Source organism: Gymnoscopelus braueri (assembly GCF_963280865.1).
Source record: "Gymnoscopelus braueri genome assembly, chromosome: 7".
In the NCBI taxonomy this organism is placed as follows: Eukaryota; Metazoa; Chordata; class Actinopteri; order Myctophiformes; family Myctophidae; genus Gymnoscopelus; species Gymnoscopelus braueri.
The window spans coordinates 30,879,945-30,895,295 of NC_137608.1; the positions used below are offsets into that span (position 1 = coordinate 30,879,945).

At 42.6% G+C, this 15,351-nt stretch overlaps 1 protein-coding gene across 1 annotated transcript; it reads right to left on the bottom strand.

Annotated features, from left to right (window-relative positions):
- Window positions 1-1,195: 1,195 nt before the first annotated feature.
- emid1 (EMI domain containing 1) lies at window positions 1,196-13,788 on the bottom strand (the record flags this gene model as incomplete). The annotated part of the gene is made up of 9 exons (XM_080433569.1): window positions 1,196-1,333; window positions 2,088-2,178; window positions 5,110-5,154; window positions 5,396-5,440; window positions 5,548-5,610; window positions 5,808-5,860; window positions 8,151-8,240; window positions 11,279-11,386; window positions 13,770-13,788. 9 exons carry the CDS (start codon window positions 13,786-13,788, stop codon window positions 1,197-1,199), a joined length of 651 nt encoding a protein of 216 aa, XP_080289695.1. The 3' UTR covers window position 1,196.
- Window positions 13,789-15,351: the final 1,563 nt, after the last annotated feature.

The following is a 15,351-nucleotide window of genomic DNA, read 5'->3' on the forward strand; positions in this document are numbered from 1 at the left end:
CATTTGCAAGCAATAAAAAAAAACTCAAAATATAAAATGAAGTTACACATACCAGCATACAAAACAAGAAACTACAGTTGATCATAATTTTAAATAATTCACAACATATTTGTAAGATGAGAAAGCAATTATCAAGTCTTTTTCATTCTTTAAAACCAGTTTAAATTTACCATGTAATATTGGGCAAAATGCGTTCAAACTCCATTAAGTTTAACTATTTCTTATTTGCGTGTGCATGAGTCTGAATGTCAGTCTATGTGTTTGCAGTGGAGGGGAGAAGTGTATTAAAAGCTGACACTAGTAACAGAGAGTTTGAAATGGAATGCCAGACAGTTAATAAACTAATGATACCTTTGACTTCTGATGTGGTTTTTGGTTCTTCTAAGGCTTATGATAGTTGCATATCCACTGGCTATGCAAAATAACTGAAATGCAGTGTGGTTTGTGCTTCTTTTGGACACAAATAAATGTAAGTATAGTACATTTCTTAATGTGTATTTAAAGGGGAATAAGCCAACTCACACCAATAAACTTTAGATCAGATCACTGACAGCAACTGATATCTCAGTGAGAGGAGATGTCTTCATCTTTTTAGTGCACTACATAACATCAAGTTAAACAATACAATAGACGTATAAAAAATATTAGAGGAAGAGGTTTGTTTGTGTAATTGTGTCCTGCAAATTGTACATGCTCAATATACTTAAATAATGAAATCTCTTCAGATTCCAGACACATTGTGAAAGACAAAACAAACTCTGATCCAGCCTCTTTTTTTTCCTCTCACATCCGATTCCCCCCTTTTTACTCTTAAAGACCCATATTGGCCAGAATAGTTTCCAGCTTATTGAGCACCACAGAAGATTCTTAAAAAGATTTTCCTTTTATCCACCATGAATTGCTTGTTTATTTTCCTGAGGCTGAAGTCCCAAGCTGTGGCCACACACAATGAGTGAGCTTCTGGGTCTATAAGGAGAACAGTGTTGGGTATGGGGTGGGGTCATACTCATTCCCAATGAAGGTGCCAAGGTGGGCATTCTGGAGTATCAGTGGAGTTTCCCTGAGGTGTTCCCCATCTTTAATCAGATGGTTCAGCCCAGAGGGGTATGAGATAAGGTCTGAATCAGTTGAGTGCCAGAGAGACCAAAAAGGAGGGTGTGGTTGACCCAGCCTCTGATCCTCAGGTTCACCGGGCGCTACTTCCCTCGAACCTTGGTGTCCGAGGAGAGAGGAGGCGAGGCAAGTCGAAATGGAAATCCTCCTGCTCGCTTATCTCTGTAGAAACTTGGGGATGCCGTGCCATACAGGCCGTCCCCAGACCCCAGATCAGGCTCTGTCGAAGATAGAAAGGAGTTGGGACCAGGCTACCCTACCAACCAATGCATGTCCACATAACCAGACTCTACTTTGACGTATCCAATCAATCAGTTACTACTGAGGAGGCTTGAAGAATCTGATTGGCAATAGATTTGATTGTGTCATTTTATTTCTTTACATGTTAAATCTACAATCCAAGTGGTTGGTCTCCCTACTCTTACATTAAGAAATTTCAACCTGGGTGTAGGGTAGGAGACCTACTGGTTGACATCAGCAATAAGGTTATTTGAAGCAGACGGCCATAGACAGCCATTGATCTGCCATCTTGGCTGTAGTTTGAACGTTACAGTTACTTCTCTCTGTTGGGAGAGGCAGACAATGGATATACAACTTACGGATTGTAGCTTTAATTCATAAAGCTCAAGCTTTCACTACAACATGATTAGCTGAAACAATAAGAAGTCCATAATTTCCTAACATTGCTGTAATTGAGGTCAGGTGTATGACATGCATTGGTATACATAACCTTGTAAAGGACAAACCTATGGTGCATAACATTCTATTAAGTTTCATAGTTTCAAAATAAAGTCATAATTCTTCAGTTGTACAGTACTGTATGAGGAAAAAAATAATCATATATTTCACATAATTATGTTCAGTTTGTGTGCCTACTGGTCATCCCTATAGCCACAAAACCCTTAGCTCCTGTGCCAATAGGGGCCATGTGGCTATTTGCAGTACAGCTGTAGAAGGATGTCTCTCTGTATTACCTGGCCAGATGATAGCCTCCAGCAACGTCACCCTGCGAGCCAGAAGCTCAAGGTCTGCCTGCAAGTCTTGGAACATCTGCAAGCTAATGTCCTATCAAAGAGCAGTGACAAGGGGGTTTGTGTGAGGGGGTGGAAACAGCAGTCCAGGTCCTGGGGCTGCTTGCGACTGATCACACTGTGTCTCCAAAGAGTGAAGTTTGATGGGGATGTGAGACTCCACCCTACTTGACCCCTGCCTAAAGCTGACCCTATCTCAGGCCTCCTACTCACCATGAATACCGATCATAGTTTCGAGGATTAAAACCCTCTCAGCTAAGATCTTCAGCGCCTCTCTGATCTGATGTATTCCGTCCCCCTGTGAAGATAGATACAGCCGTCAAGGTAAAGAGCACAAGCCAAACGCCTGCTCGCCATGGTGCAAGTAAATTTCTTTCTTTCAATTCATTACAGCAGTTAGAAGGTTAAAAACAGTCCATGTATCTGCCCAGCACTCATTGACATTATCCTATCCTTATATCTCTCTACCTCCCTCATTCACTGGCCATGCTGCTATACTAAGCCAGTCTCTGCCATGCCGGGCTGGCCAACAACACCATGCACATTACAGACCAGCCACATGTTGGTGACATAACACAGCTGACGTCCATTGTCCCAGCATTGATCATGCCATTCACATTCCATTTTGATAGGTAGCCATTCAGCCAGGCAAGTATTTTCATAACCACATAATATTTCACTCAATACTGCTGTGGTTACAATAGTAGAAACACATCAGAGTTTGACTACATGAAACCAGTAATATTTTACTTTTAAATCTATGTCATTTGGGTTTATTTATTTAAATTGTTGCTGGCTTTGAGTCATCCCTACAGAAATAAACATGACAAAGTTGAAGTAGAGATGTTAGACAGATGCATTCAAGAACATCACATTTACGATGCAATAGAAATCATGCAAAGAATAGTTCATGCTATTGGTGTCTGGGTGAGCGATTCCCTCTAAGAAATGTATTAATGAGATAAGCCCATGGTATATTTCTACAGAAAAAGGCAACGTTTGAGTAGGTCACCTAATTCTGTATACATGATTGTTTATAACGGAATTCAATAGCAAGCTTATGGAAGGTTGGAGCTTAGAGAATTGTCATTTTTCTTTGTTATCTGCATAATTTTTCTTTCTCCATAAATCACATTCTGTAGTTTATTTTTACATCCAGAAAATAAATTGCAGTTGGTGCAGCTGTTAAAGATGGAACCATGCAGCATTGCATTATGGGGTAAAAGAGGATAGCTGTATCCACTCCACTCACCTCAGAACACACCACCCCCTAAACCCACCACCAAAACATATGGAGCGATTTGGCATATACATTTACACTAATTTTCTTGGGTGTTCAATGAAATGTCAACGACAAGATGTAAGATAGAGCGGTGTTTTCTCAATTAAGACAATAATCAGATTCTAACTAGTTACACTATTTCAGTCATCAGATTGTGTTTGTATGTGTATGTACTGTATATGCCAAAGTCAGATGCTGAGAATGTGACTGTGAAAGGTAGCCATGGGGACAGTAGCTTGCAGAGGGAGTCAGACAGCTTTAGGGTGGAGAGGACAGTGTCATGACGAGGGACAACAGTCCAGAGCACACCCCAAGGACCAAGACGTTAATATCAACACCAAATAACACACAACAAATCATACACACACACGCACACGCACACACACACACACACAGTCAAACAGTCAAACATAAAAAAAAAAACACACATACGATCATTATCCATAAGTAAGATGGTATGATCTTTGAACACAAGTGCAAGAGATGCAACTGAACACCACTGTGTGGTCAATCACAATCATGTTAACATGGTGAGTGTAAAAAAACAAATAAAAAAAGGGGGCGGGGGGGGGGGATTATAACCATGACCTAAAGCTGTAGATCATGGTTATATCAAACTGAAGTCACTGAATAGATTGATTGTTGTGCCAAGTGAACTTGTAGTAGCATAAGTAAAGATCTCTTACATTTAGATTGTTCTTGTAAAATAAGAAAGAGGTAAAAGAAAAGCAGGGATTAGACAGACACAAAGTAAATGTTTTTAAGGAACACTTCCCCTTTTTGTACCTAGTACCTAAATGCACCTGTCCATGATATCATCGGCAAGGATTTCAAGCACATGGAAACAGCTTTTCTCTTCCTAGAAGGCTAACTCATTCAAATACTAACCATGGTTGTTGCATCAAAATCAAAGTTTACAATGTACAGTAGCTTGAAAACCCTGCCAATGATGTAATCGGTAGGTACAGTACATTTTGAGCTATCCATACAGCCTGTGTGAGTACAGACAAAAATGATGCCATTATGGTACCAAATGGTACCATTATCCTATAGTGGGCATTCGTGAGGACCAATAAGGAAATAAGGTTGAAAAAAGGCGAAGAGTTCCTTTAATACTCCACATAAATCTTCAGCTTGGGGATTCAACTAATGTTTTAAGGGGGAGACTCCTTATTGGAGCTTTTCACTGTTTTGTATTATTTCACATGTAATTGATTTATTTGTTCTTGTTTTGTTCTGTAGAATTATTTTGATTACAGCTGTATGTACCGTATTATTCCAGTTAATTTGTGTTCCAGCTAAATGCTTTTATTTTTAAGGTGTTGGGCAAATTGGGGAGCACAGGTGGATTTATTTAAGTCATCAGACAGGGACAGAATCACATTCAGTAGGCACCGGGCAGGTGCACAGTTCTTTTTACCAGCGTCAGGGTCAGAGTCCGGCAGACATTGCCATGAAGTTTGCTGTTTTTATCTGTAAAAGAAGCTGAATAAAATGCCACCAACCTGCACTGCTTGACTGGACATTGGACTAATTTTCTGGCTGTGTAAGATTCCCTTGTTGTTGTTTTGAAGACAATTTGCCACTACACTCCCCTCTGTCCTCAACCTGTGCTACTCTTACTTAGTAAGTATGTGAGGTACAGGGCAAGTACACACGCCACCAAAACATCACCTCTCTTACCGGCAGGCCCTTCTCTCCTGGCTCTCCCTTGAGACCTGATGCTCCCTGTGGAAAACATTAACAGAAAAACATTGGACACACTTTATTTTAAATGACATCCATAAAAGTGGTTCCAGCAGCATACTAAGATAGAAAGAACCCATTCTTTCCAAGTTTGTGGTGTTGCTGGTTAGTGTAGTTTACAGTAATTTAACCAGCTGTGACATGTGTTGATGTTTCTGCACACACTGGTTTATTCTGGCCTTATTCCCCAGGGCCATAGTGCAGCAAGGTGGAGGTGGCTTACCGACTCTCCTCTGAAGCCCCTCTCTCCCGGATAACCCAAAGGACCCTGAGAAACCAAAGGCAGAGGTCTGTTTAAAGAAGTTGAGGAAATAAAAAAGAGTTGAATGTGAAAAGAACCACCAAATGTCATTGAACTCTGGATGTCATACTCACTCTCTCCCCTCGCTCTCCTTTTGGCCCCACAGGGCCCTGAATTCCAGAGGCTCCAGGTTTCCCCTATAAAGAGGTAGAAAAGACATTGAAATTCACAACAATCAAATTGTACAGCCACAAATGGAAAAGTGATTAGACAGACAGACAGACAGACAGACAGACAGACAGACAGACAGACAGACAGACAGACAGACAGACAGACAGACATTTGCTCCTTTTTAAAAGGTGTATAACTTTAGTAAAGTATTCTGAGAGCTCACATTCTGTGCTGCTGGGCCAGGTGGTCCTACTGGGCCTTTGGGACCTGGTGGACCTGTGTATGAAACATAACAATTAGTATTCAAGCTGTGAAGATCTTTTACATTCAGGGAGCGGAACCTGTCAGCGGTGATCCCCTTCATCAACTTCCAAAAAGCTTTTGACACCATTCACTGAGGGAAACTCATGAACATTCTTCAGGCCTACGAGGGTTCCTGAGAAGATGGTTCAGATAGATAGATAGATAGCTTTTATTGTCATTCAACATATACATGAAATGCATAAATGAACTAAACTTGCTATGATCTAGAACTACTCCTAGTTAAAAGGATGCTAAAATACTACAATACTAAAAACACAGTTCATGATGAAACAAAATATTGCACAACAATAGGAGCATGTGTGCAGCATATAGGAAGAAGGATAGGGAATATTGCACTTGTACAAGTTCACAAGTCTGATGGTCCTGATGATCTTCTCCGCTGTCCTCAACACTCTCTGCACAGTTTTCCAGTCTGATGCATTGCAGCTTCCAGACCAGACAGAGATGTAGTTGGTCAGGATGCTCTCTATAGTGCCCCTGTAGAATATAGTGAGGATGGGAGGGGGGAGTTGGGCTCATCTCATCCGGCATAGAAAGAACAGACTTTTCTGTGCTCTCTTTACAAGAGAGGCCGTATTTGAGGACCATGTCAGACTGTCTGTGATCTGTACCCCCAAGGAACTTGGTGCTACTACCTCCACTGCAGTGTCATTTATGAGGAGTGGTGTGTGGCTGTGCTGGTTCCGTCTGAAGTCAACAATGATCTCTTTTGTCTGGTTGACATTCAGGACCAGATTGTGTGTGTTGCACCAGCCCACCAACTGTCTCACTTCCTCCCTGTAGGCGTCCTCGTTGTCGTCCCTGATGAGGCCCACGACTGTCGTGTCGTCTGCGTATTTCACCATGTGGTCGGTACTGAACCTAGCACAGCAGTCATGGATCATCAAGGTGAACAGCAGTGGACTCAAAACACAGCCCTGGGGAGAGCCAGTGCTCAGGGAGATGACGTTGGAGTTATTGTTTCCGACCCGCAAAGATTGAGGTCTGTTTGTTAGGAAGTCCAGCAGCCAGTTACACAGGGGGGTGCCAAGGCCCAGGGGGTCCAGTTTGTCAACCAGTTGCTGAGGGATAATAGTGTTGAATGCTGAGCTGAAGTCCAAGAACAGCATACGCACACTGGTGTTCTTCCCCTCTAGATGTGCTAGGCTCCGGTGTAGGACAGAGGCAATGGCATCCTCTGTAGAGCGATTAGCACGGTAGGCAAACTGGAACGGGTCAACATTTGACCCGTTAATGTGGGGGGGGAGTCTGGAAACGATATGAGCCTTTACTAGCCTCTCGAAGCACTTCATCATTATGGGGGTGAGTGCAACTGGGCGGTAATCATTGTAATCACTGTGAGGACCGGGGCCAGCTGATCAGATGATAGAGGCAACTATAGCTGGACTCGAGCCAAGGTTCAGACGCATTCTGGTGACACTAAAGAGTCCTTGCGGGCGTCCTACAGGGTGACACCTGGTCCCCTTCCTGTTTATTGTAGAGATGGACCACGCCCTGACACTCGCAATCAGCGGCAGGGAGAAGACACTGGGATTCATGCTGGTCCCGAGGAAGACTAGGCATAGAGTACATCCCATTACGATGAAGAACCTCGACTATGCAGATGACATCGCCCTAGTCTCGGATACAGCAAAGAAAGGAAGAGAACTACCAATGGCAGTAGAAATGGAGTGTAGGAAGATCGGCTTCAAGCTCAATGCCAAGAAAACAAAAGTATTGGCATTTAATACAGAGGACAAAACCATTGCCACTGCCGATGGGACGGTGCTCGAGGTAGTCGAGGACTTCAAATATCTCGGTGCCTGGACTGCTTCAACGGTCCGAAGGTCCGGAGGGCACTTGCCTGGAATGCCCTGCATGAGATGAGGAGAGTGTGGAAATCTGACATGGGAGATGACCTCAAGAGGCGGCTGTTCGGAGCTACAATGGAGTCAGTACTGCTGTATGGGGCAGAGACATGGACGCTCACAGTACAGCAGAAAAAGGCGCTGGATTGCATCTACACAACAACAGCGCCGAAATAGTGCCCTGAGGCTGCTGAAGTAGCAGTAAAACGCTACCGAAACACGTAGACAGTACCCCTAACCCCGCTGGTGAAGCAGAATAGGCTCATTGTCACATGAATACCCGCGGTATAGGGAACTATGAAACCATAAAAACACACCATTTCTATCAGAGTTATTAAACAGGTCTGACAATAGTGACACAGAGGTGCCAGTGTGGGGTCGAGAGAAATACCCACCAACAGGTCCAGGAGGACCTTGAGGTCCTGGGATTGGTGGCCCTCGTGAGTCATGGAATGTGTTGGAGTGGAAGAGGTCTTTTCCCTGACCTGAAGTGAAAAAATAAGTTGATCATCTTAGTCTTGTCGCCAAGGATAATGAAAACATTATTTGTGACACAAACTACTCCTTCCAAAGAAATATTCCAACATAATAGAATATGTATTGTATTGTGATTCTGGCTTCATGTACTACAATACTAACACCAAACAACAAATAAACAAATAAAATACAATACAATGTAATAATGATGAAACAAAAAAAATAAGATATATTATGCTTGTGAAGTAATAATCAAATAATTTGCAAATGTTTCTAATGATCACAATGGGGTAACTGTCTAGTTGGTGGGGTAGCAGATTCATCTCTTATCTCTTGTTTCTAGATACAGGATTTATTTAATATTTCTATAATAAAAAGTGTGATCATGCATTAGAGATTGAGATCAGAAAGGCTCTGAGGATATACTAAACAGTTATTGCCTGTAGGGGGCAGTGCATTCTCACAAACGCTCAGAATTTAGCTAAAAGCCTTGGCAGCAGTTGAAAATCTTGAACACTAAAACAATTAAAGAAAAGAAGGTGGTACACACAGGTTCTCTACAGCATGAACAAAAAGAAAAAGGAAAATAATTTACCGAAAATAATAATGATCTCTAAACCATTGTTTTCCATTCATACAAAATGTATGGAGTATGGTATAAATAACTCTTTCCATGCACTGATTCAGTGGACAGAGAGCAGAAGAATGGAATAGAGTGATATGTGAGAAAGGTAATTTGAGAGTGATAGAGGAAATGTGTGTGGTTATTGGGTTGTCTCATACTGACAGCGAACATAGTTCCAATCACAGCACTGGGTTTCAAGAGAAACGGGGTGAAATAAATGCCTGTTGGCCAGAAACATCTCCCAGCTGCCAGTTTCATACCAGTAATAGCTAAAGACCAGAAGTGACAGTCAAATAGTTCTCTTACTCTATTACTCTGACTTTGTCTAAGCTGATTTTTTTTTTTTTTACAAACGTCAAAGGAATTTGTCAACTTTATTTAAAGGTAGGGTAAGTGATTTTCTTTGGTTAAAATAAGTGATAAATAGCTCTATATTCTGATAGTACTCATCGCTATAGAGTGTTTGTTCAGTAACAGGAGTCTCCATGTCTCTCCAGCTCTTTATTGAACATTAGACTATAAAAATGAAGCTGATAAATGGGTACTCTCTCCTGATTGGCTGACATTTTGTCACCTACCTGAAAATGTATTTTCTGTTTATAGAGGTGGAGAGACAGGGAGACTCCTGTTACTGAACAAACACTCTATATAGCAATGATTACTATCACAATATAGAGCTTTAACCTTTTAACAAAAAAACTTTTGTTTTAATCAAAAAATAACCCTTTAATCTACAAATCTGTAACATTGTATTTCCCACATAAAGTCATGCAGAGACCAGCTTTTTCAGGTTGGTGAGGTACAGAACTGAACATTCTACAGTTGATTTCACAGTGGCTACTGGCTATTGGCCTATTAGACTGGTAGAATTAAAGGGTTATCCAGAGTTTGTCATTCATTCTGAAATGTCATTCAGCATGGAAAAATAAACTAATACAAAAACGACTAATCAACTAACAAAGTCTTTGCAGACTAACCGACCAATTGATCAATAATTATATAATATGTTATATATAATATGAGGGGACAGCCCTATCGTATTGCACCTTTTCTAGATGCAAATACTATGTCATATTACTGTTTTGGGGTTGTCATGCAGTAACATATTAATGAAGAACCAGATTTGAACCCAAGTAGCAGCAGGCCTCTGGGTTTCACAGAGGCCCAGACACACAGTTCTGTTCTGCACAGGGAATTCCAACCTCCACAACCAGACACAAAAGGCAATAAGCCAGTATTTTCCAAAGGACGCTTAACACAGAACCCCCACGTTCCCTATTTTCATTTCATGTTGAAATGAATGGCTCCCAGTGTGAAGAGTTCATTGCACCGATCTCAATTTACCCTGACGTCAACCAACAACTTACACATCTCTATATTCTGTGTGTCTGAGTGTTTTATGTATACCTAAACTAGGCTGGGTCATTGGCGTGGCTCCCATGTGGATCTCGGACTTGTGGCTATAGCATGTTATGTCAGTCATCTATGACGTATGTATGATGTGTGATTCCACATTTGGGCATGGTTTCAGCCCGATCAGAGCCCCTTTGATTTCCATTATAACATTTAAGTTCAATATTTCATCAAATATAAAGCATAAGTGAAGAAATCTGGACAGACAGACAGACAGAGCCACGGCGTAATAATAATAACACTGCTGTGCCGCTAAGCTTGAAAGTTAGGGTACGCCCCCACTCCCCTCCTCAGCTGTCTGCACTGACTACATCTGGAAGTTGTTCAGTGACATCAGTGGCGGACAGGTTCTTATCTCAGCATGTGGCATTTGTGTCAATACCAGACCTTCTCTGCCTCCAGTAAATGACCTTCGGTTCAATTCTGTTTTGGCTGGTAGACAGAATAGGGAGTTCCCATTCAAACATATTCCATACAATCAGCCCTTTACTATATTAGTGGTATATTACGTCTCTTTTCTTTCACTCCCCTGTGACTTGAAAGTTAAAAACCTCTCAGTTTGTGCCTGTAAGAACACTCATGAACATGCATAGCATCTAAAATACACAATACATACTTACTGATCTATGAGTAATGATACAAAGGAAGCGTGCACTTTAAAACAAAGGTTGAAATGACCAGTCCACACCTCTCACTAAACTACAGTATTTACAGTCTATAGCTTGACTATGTGTTGGACAGTCCTGGCAAATTGATTTCGTTTGAACTGATCGTCAAATCCACTGGTTTGGCCTAGAAAGAGACCACCTAATGTGAGGAGAAGGGGGTGGAGACGGTTGTCTGACAGGGATGGACTATCCATCTGGACATTCACCTTTGGGACAGCTCCAAACTCTTGGGTGTGAAAAGTTATGAGCTGCACTTTTACATACAAACCCAGAGTATGGTAATGTCATTAATTTCATACATTTGTGTGTGGAATACAATAGTTGCTATCCCTGGTCTTACCGCGGTCTGGTTCTGGGATCCGGGCACTGGCTGGTGCTGGGGGACCTGGGGGCCCAGGAGGTCCCGGAAGGCCTCTATCTGCTGAGAGACCTGGTGGACCACGGGGTCCTGACAGGGGAAATGATGGACATATGCTGTTATACTGACAGGAAGAGAAAGCACTGGGGAAATTAAATTCAAAAAGCATGGATCATCATTGCATATGGAAAGAAAGATACTTCTTGTTGTAGATGTACACTAATCCAGTGGTTTTCATCCAGTGGTCCTTGAGGGGGTACCAGGGGGTCCCCAGCGAAATGAGTTAACATAGCGTCATAATCATTTTAACCACTTAGCTTTGGCTATTCAAAAAGAGCAGATATACAAGCTCACATCGCGAGTGCCGCACTATGAGCTTGTATAGATCTGCTCTTTTTGAAAAATCTTGAAGTGTGCATATGTTTGAATATATATATTTTCTAAAGCATTTTTTTAACTCAAATCTCTGCTTCTGGGGGTCCCTGGCACAAAACATTTTCAGATGGGGGTCCGCGGCCAAATACATATCAATTTAGGGGTCCTTGGCATGAAAAAGGTTGAAAACCACCGCACTAATCACATCCGTCATCCTCTCACACGAGTGTGCGTGTACATGCACGCGTGTAAGCGTGTTTTTGATGTGCACGTCTGCGTGCACATCTCATCGACGCGTCTGTGTGTGCCTGAGCACATTGAGAGCAACAGCAGTCGGAGAGAGAGAGGAGGGGGGAAGTGTGGGCTGGAAGACTGTAATTAACAAGAAGAGCGCTCCTAATGGCCTGCTGCTGGGAGCTCATAGGGGGACCTGGGAAAACTCAAATAAACTCCATTACTGGCAATGATGTGTGTAGTAAATTAAAAGCTGCGTATACTCAGCCTGATCTCCAGAGAATACCGTAACATTGCACGGAACAGTGCACTTCATTCCGTGGATAGTCGCCTCGGAACTCCCAAATTGCGTGCATATGTACGGCGAGTCCCACGGTGGGCGTAACCAGTCGCAACACGGAAAAACCCGGAAGCAGAGCAGTCCCCACAATAAAATTTACGATTCTGTGCCTATCGGTACATAACTCAAACGGCGCTGAGTAGGCACAGGCGAATGTCCCACCGTTCAGGACGGCAACTCGGTCGCCTTAGCTCCCTCGGTGGTCCTTCACGGGGGGACAATTCGCCTGTGACTGCGCGCCTCCGAAATGGTTTTGTCACAAGGCAGCGCCGTACCATATGCACGCAATTCGGGAGTTCCGAGGCGGCTATCCACGGAATGAAGTGCACTCGTTCCGTGCAATGTTACGGTAATCTCTGGAGATCGGGTTAGTATACTAGCTAGTGTGTGGTGTGTGTGTGTGTGTGTGTGTGTGTGTGTGTGTGTGTGTGTGTGTGTGTGTGTGTGTGTGTGTGTGTGTGTGTGTGTGTGTGTGTGTGTGTGTGTGTGTGTGTGTGTGTGCGTGCGTGCTGGTATACATTCAAATAAAGTGTTAATTTGACTCTAAAAACTGATCATTGTGGATCCATGTTTACACTCTCCGAGTAAAATTTTCAACCTATCTTCAAATAATTGGTCCTCGTTAATGCTCATGATAAAACGATAGAAAATAAATCTACTGGGTCTGTGTACAGTTCAGAAACCCGCCTAGCAATCAAAAAACGTTTGGAAAAAAAAATCATTGTTGTTTTTTTTAAAACACGTTTATTTTGATTTTTATTAACGTGAGAACAATTACTTCCATTATAGCATGCTAACTTTCGAGAAATAGAAAGCCTGCAGTTCTATTAGCTTGGATTCCCCATTGATGATGTCACTGGTAGGCAGGTTCCTGAACTTTCCACAGCCCTCCTCTGAGACACAGAGTTGACAAAAATGGTACCATATTATAATGAGCATTAGTGAGGACCAGTAATATGAGGATAGGTTGAAAATGGGTGAAGTCGTCCTTTAAATTAAGACTCCAGATTTGACTGTGTGTGACTTATAGCCAATAGTGAGGCCACATAAGACTGTGGGTGAATGCGTTTTAGTGCCCCCTCCTCCTTCTGCCATTTTTTCTTTTGTTGGAGAAAGGCAAGAAAGAAAAACTGTCCCAGTGGCCCAGCTGGATCCATCCTAAAACCCAAACATAGTGCCTCACCTCCCCACCACAGCTACATCTGACCTCATTGTTTGCACTCCTCTGAGGTAATGCTGTGCTGTGTGCTCAACATGACCCCCCCCCCCCAGCACTGTCTCACCACCTCAAACTTTCCTCCTTCCTGTTTATGTAGTGGTAACAAGAATGATACAGTTGACAATAGGCACTGTTACTGCATCAGAATCACTGCTTTGCAAGCGTTGAATATCTTTGCGAGGTATTCGTCCATGTATGTCATTAAAGCTCTGGTGTGATTTGACGCCTCTCTGGTTCCTTTTCATACAGCCTTGATAAACATTGCACCCTGGGCTTTTGGTTGCCTGTTAGTCCAATCATCTCACCTGAGAGCCTGAAACTCATGGTCAGCAGCGCAGTGACACAGCTGGTTAGTGAAATTGGCTCTCTGGAGTCTATGTGTGATCAAATGACATCAGTGCAAACATCTCTGTTTTCCTGCACTATAATGAGCTCTAGAACAGCTGTGGGTTATAGCCTCGAAATGGGATTGTGTGTGTGTGCGTGCGTGCGTGCGTGCGTGCGTGCGTGCGTGCGTGCGTGACACTTTTGCAGCGAAAACGTGTTGATCTTTATAGCTGTGATTGAAACTCCTTTAACTCATTGTGTCATTGTGTAACACCATCACTTATCGTGACTTCATAACTTCTCCTCCACCATTGACGTAACAAAACATGCAGTGCTACATCTGGACTAAACACATTCTAGTGTCACGTACACACACACACACACACACACACACACACACACACACACACACACACACACACACACACACACACACACACACACACACACACACACACACACATTATGGAATTCAGCACTGCCGAGACATCATAGCTTTGGATACAAAACATAGCACTATCCGTGGGCACTCATGAAGTAATGGAGATACGAAAAACAATAACACAACAGGCATATGGAAATCATAAGGAGCCTGGACTTGTGTATATATAGCTCATGTTCATTTCAGATTGAAGTCACATGGCACTTCTTGGAAAGTGGGTTTATAGTTTAACTTTTGCTCTAAATCTCATCTCTACCCAGCAGCAGGCACAGAGCAGGGGTCATATGTCAACTTGAAAGGAGAGGCACTCCCTCCATGTTCCACAGAGAGGAAGAACAACAGCCTACAGCTACAGCAGATCTATGTTGAAACAAAGCTATTTCACCATGTATTATATTATCACTGAAGTCACAGGCTGCCCTCAGATTACGTTGTATTCCCTAAAAATCATTCATCATTTGCTTACAAAGTTTACCTAGAATACTGGTGACCATCGGGGACACTGGACAGATTTATGCTTCAATTTATGTTCTTGAACATCTCTGGCTACCTACAGACAGCTAGTATTGATTTAAAAACGAACTGAAGAAAGACCCACAGTTTCACCAAGTTATCACCATGATGTGTTCTTCATTCAAAGAAAGACAAACATTCTGTTGCCGGATGTCATGGCTTAGTCTATTGTATTGTGATTGAGCTACTGTAAGTGATTCTTCCACAACTGTTTCAAGTCTTTGGTAAATAGAAGAGAAGATTCTATTCTTGTTCTAAGGACAATGGGATGCTTCCACAACTGTTTCAAGTCTTTGGTAAATAGATGAGACGATTCTATTCTTGTTCTAAGGACAATGGGATGCAGGCAACTGGCCCACCACACCCCTCTCTCTCTCTCTCTCTCTCTCTCTCTCTCTCTCTCTCTCTCTCTCTCTCTCTCTCTCTCTCTCTCTCTCTCTCTCTCTCTCTCTCTCTCTCTCTCTCTCTCTCTCTCTCTCTCTCTCTCTCTCTCTCTCTCTCTCTCTCTCTCTCTCTCTCTCTCTCTCTCTCTCAACACACACTTATGTTTACGACTCTGTGTACTGACAAAACAAAATGTGTCAATGTCTTGTAAGACAAGGTTC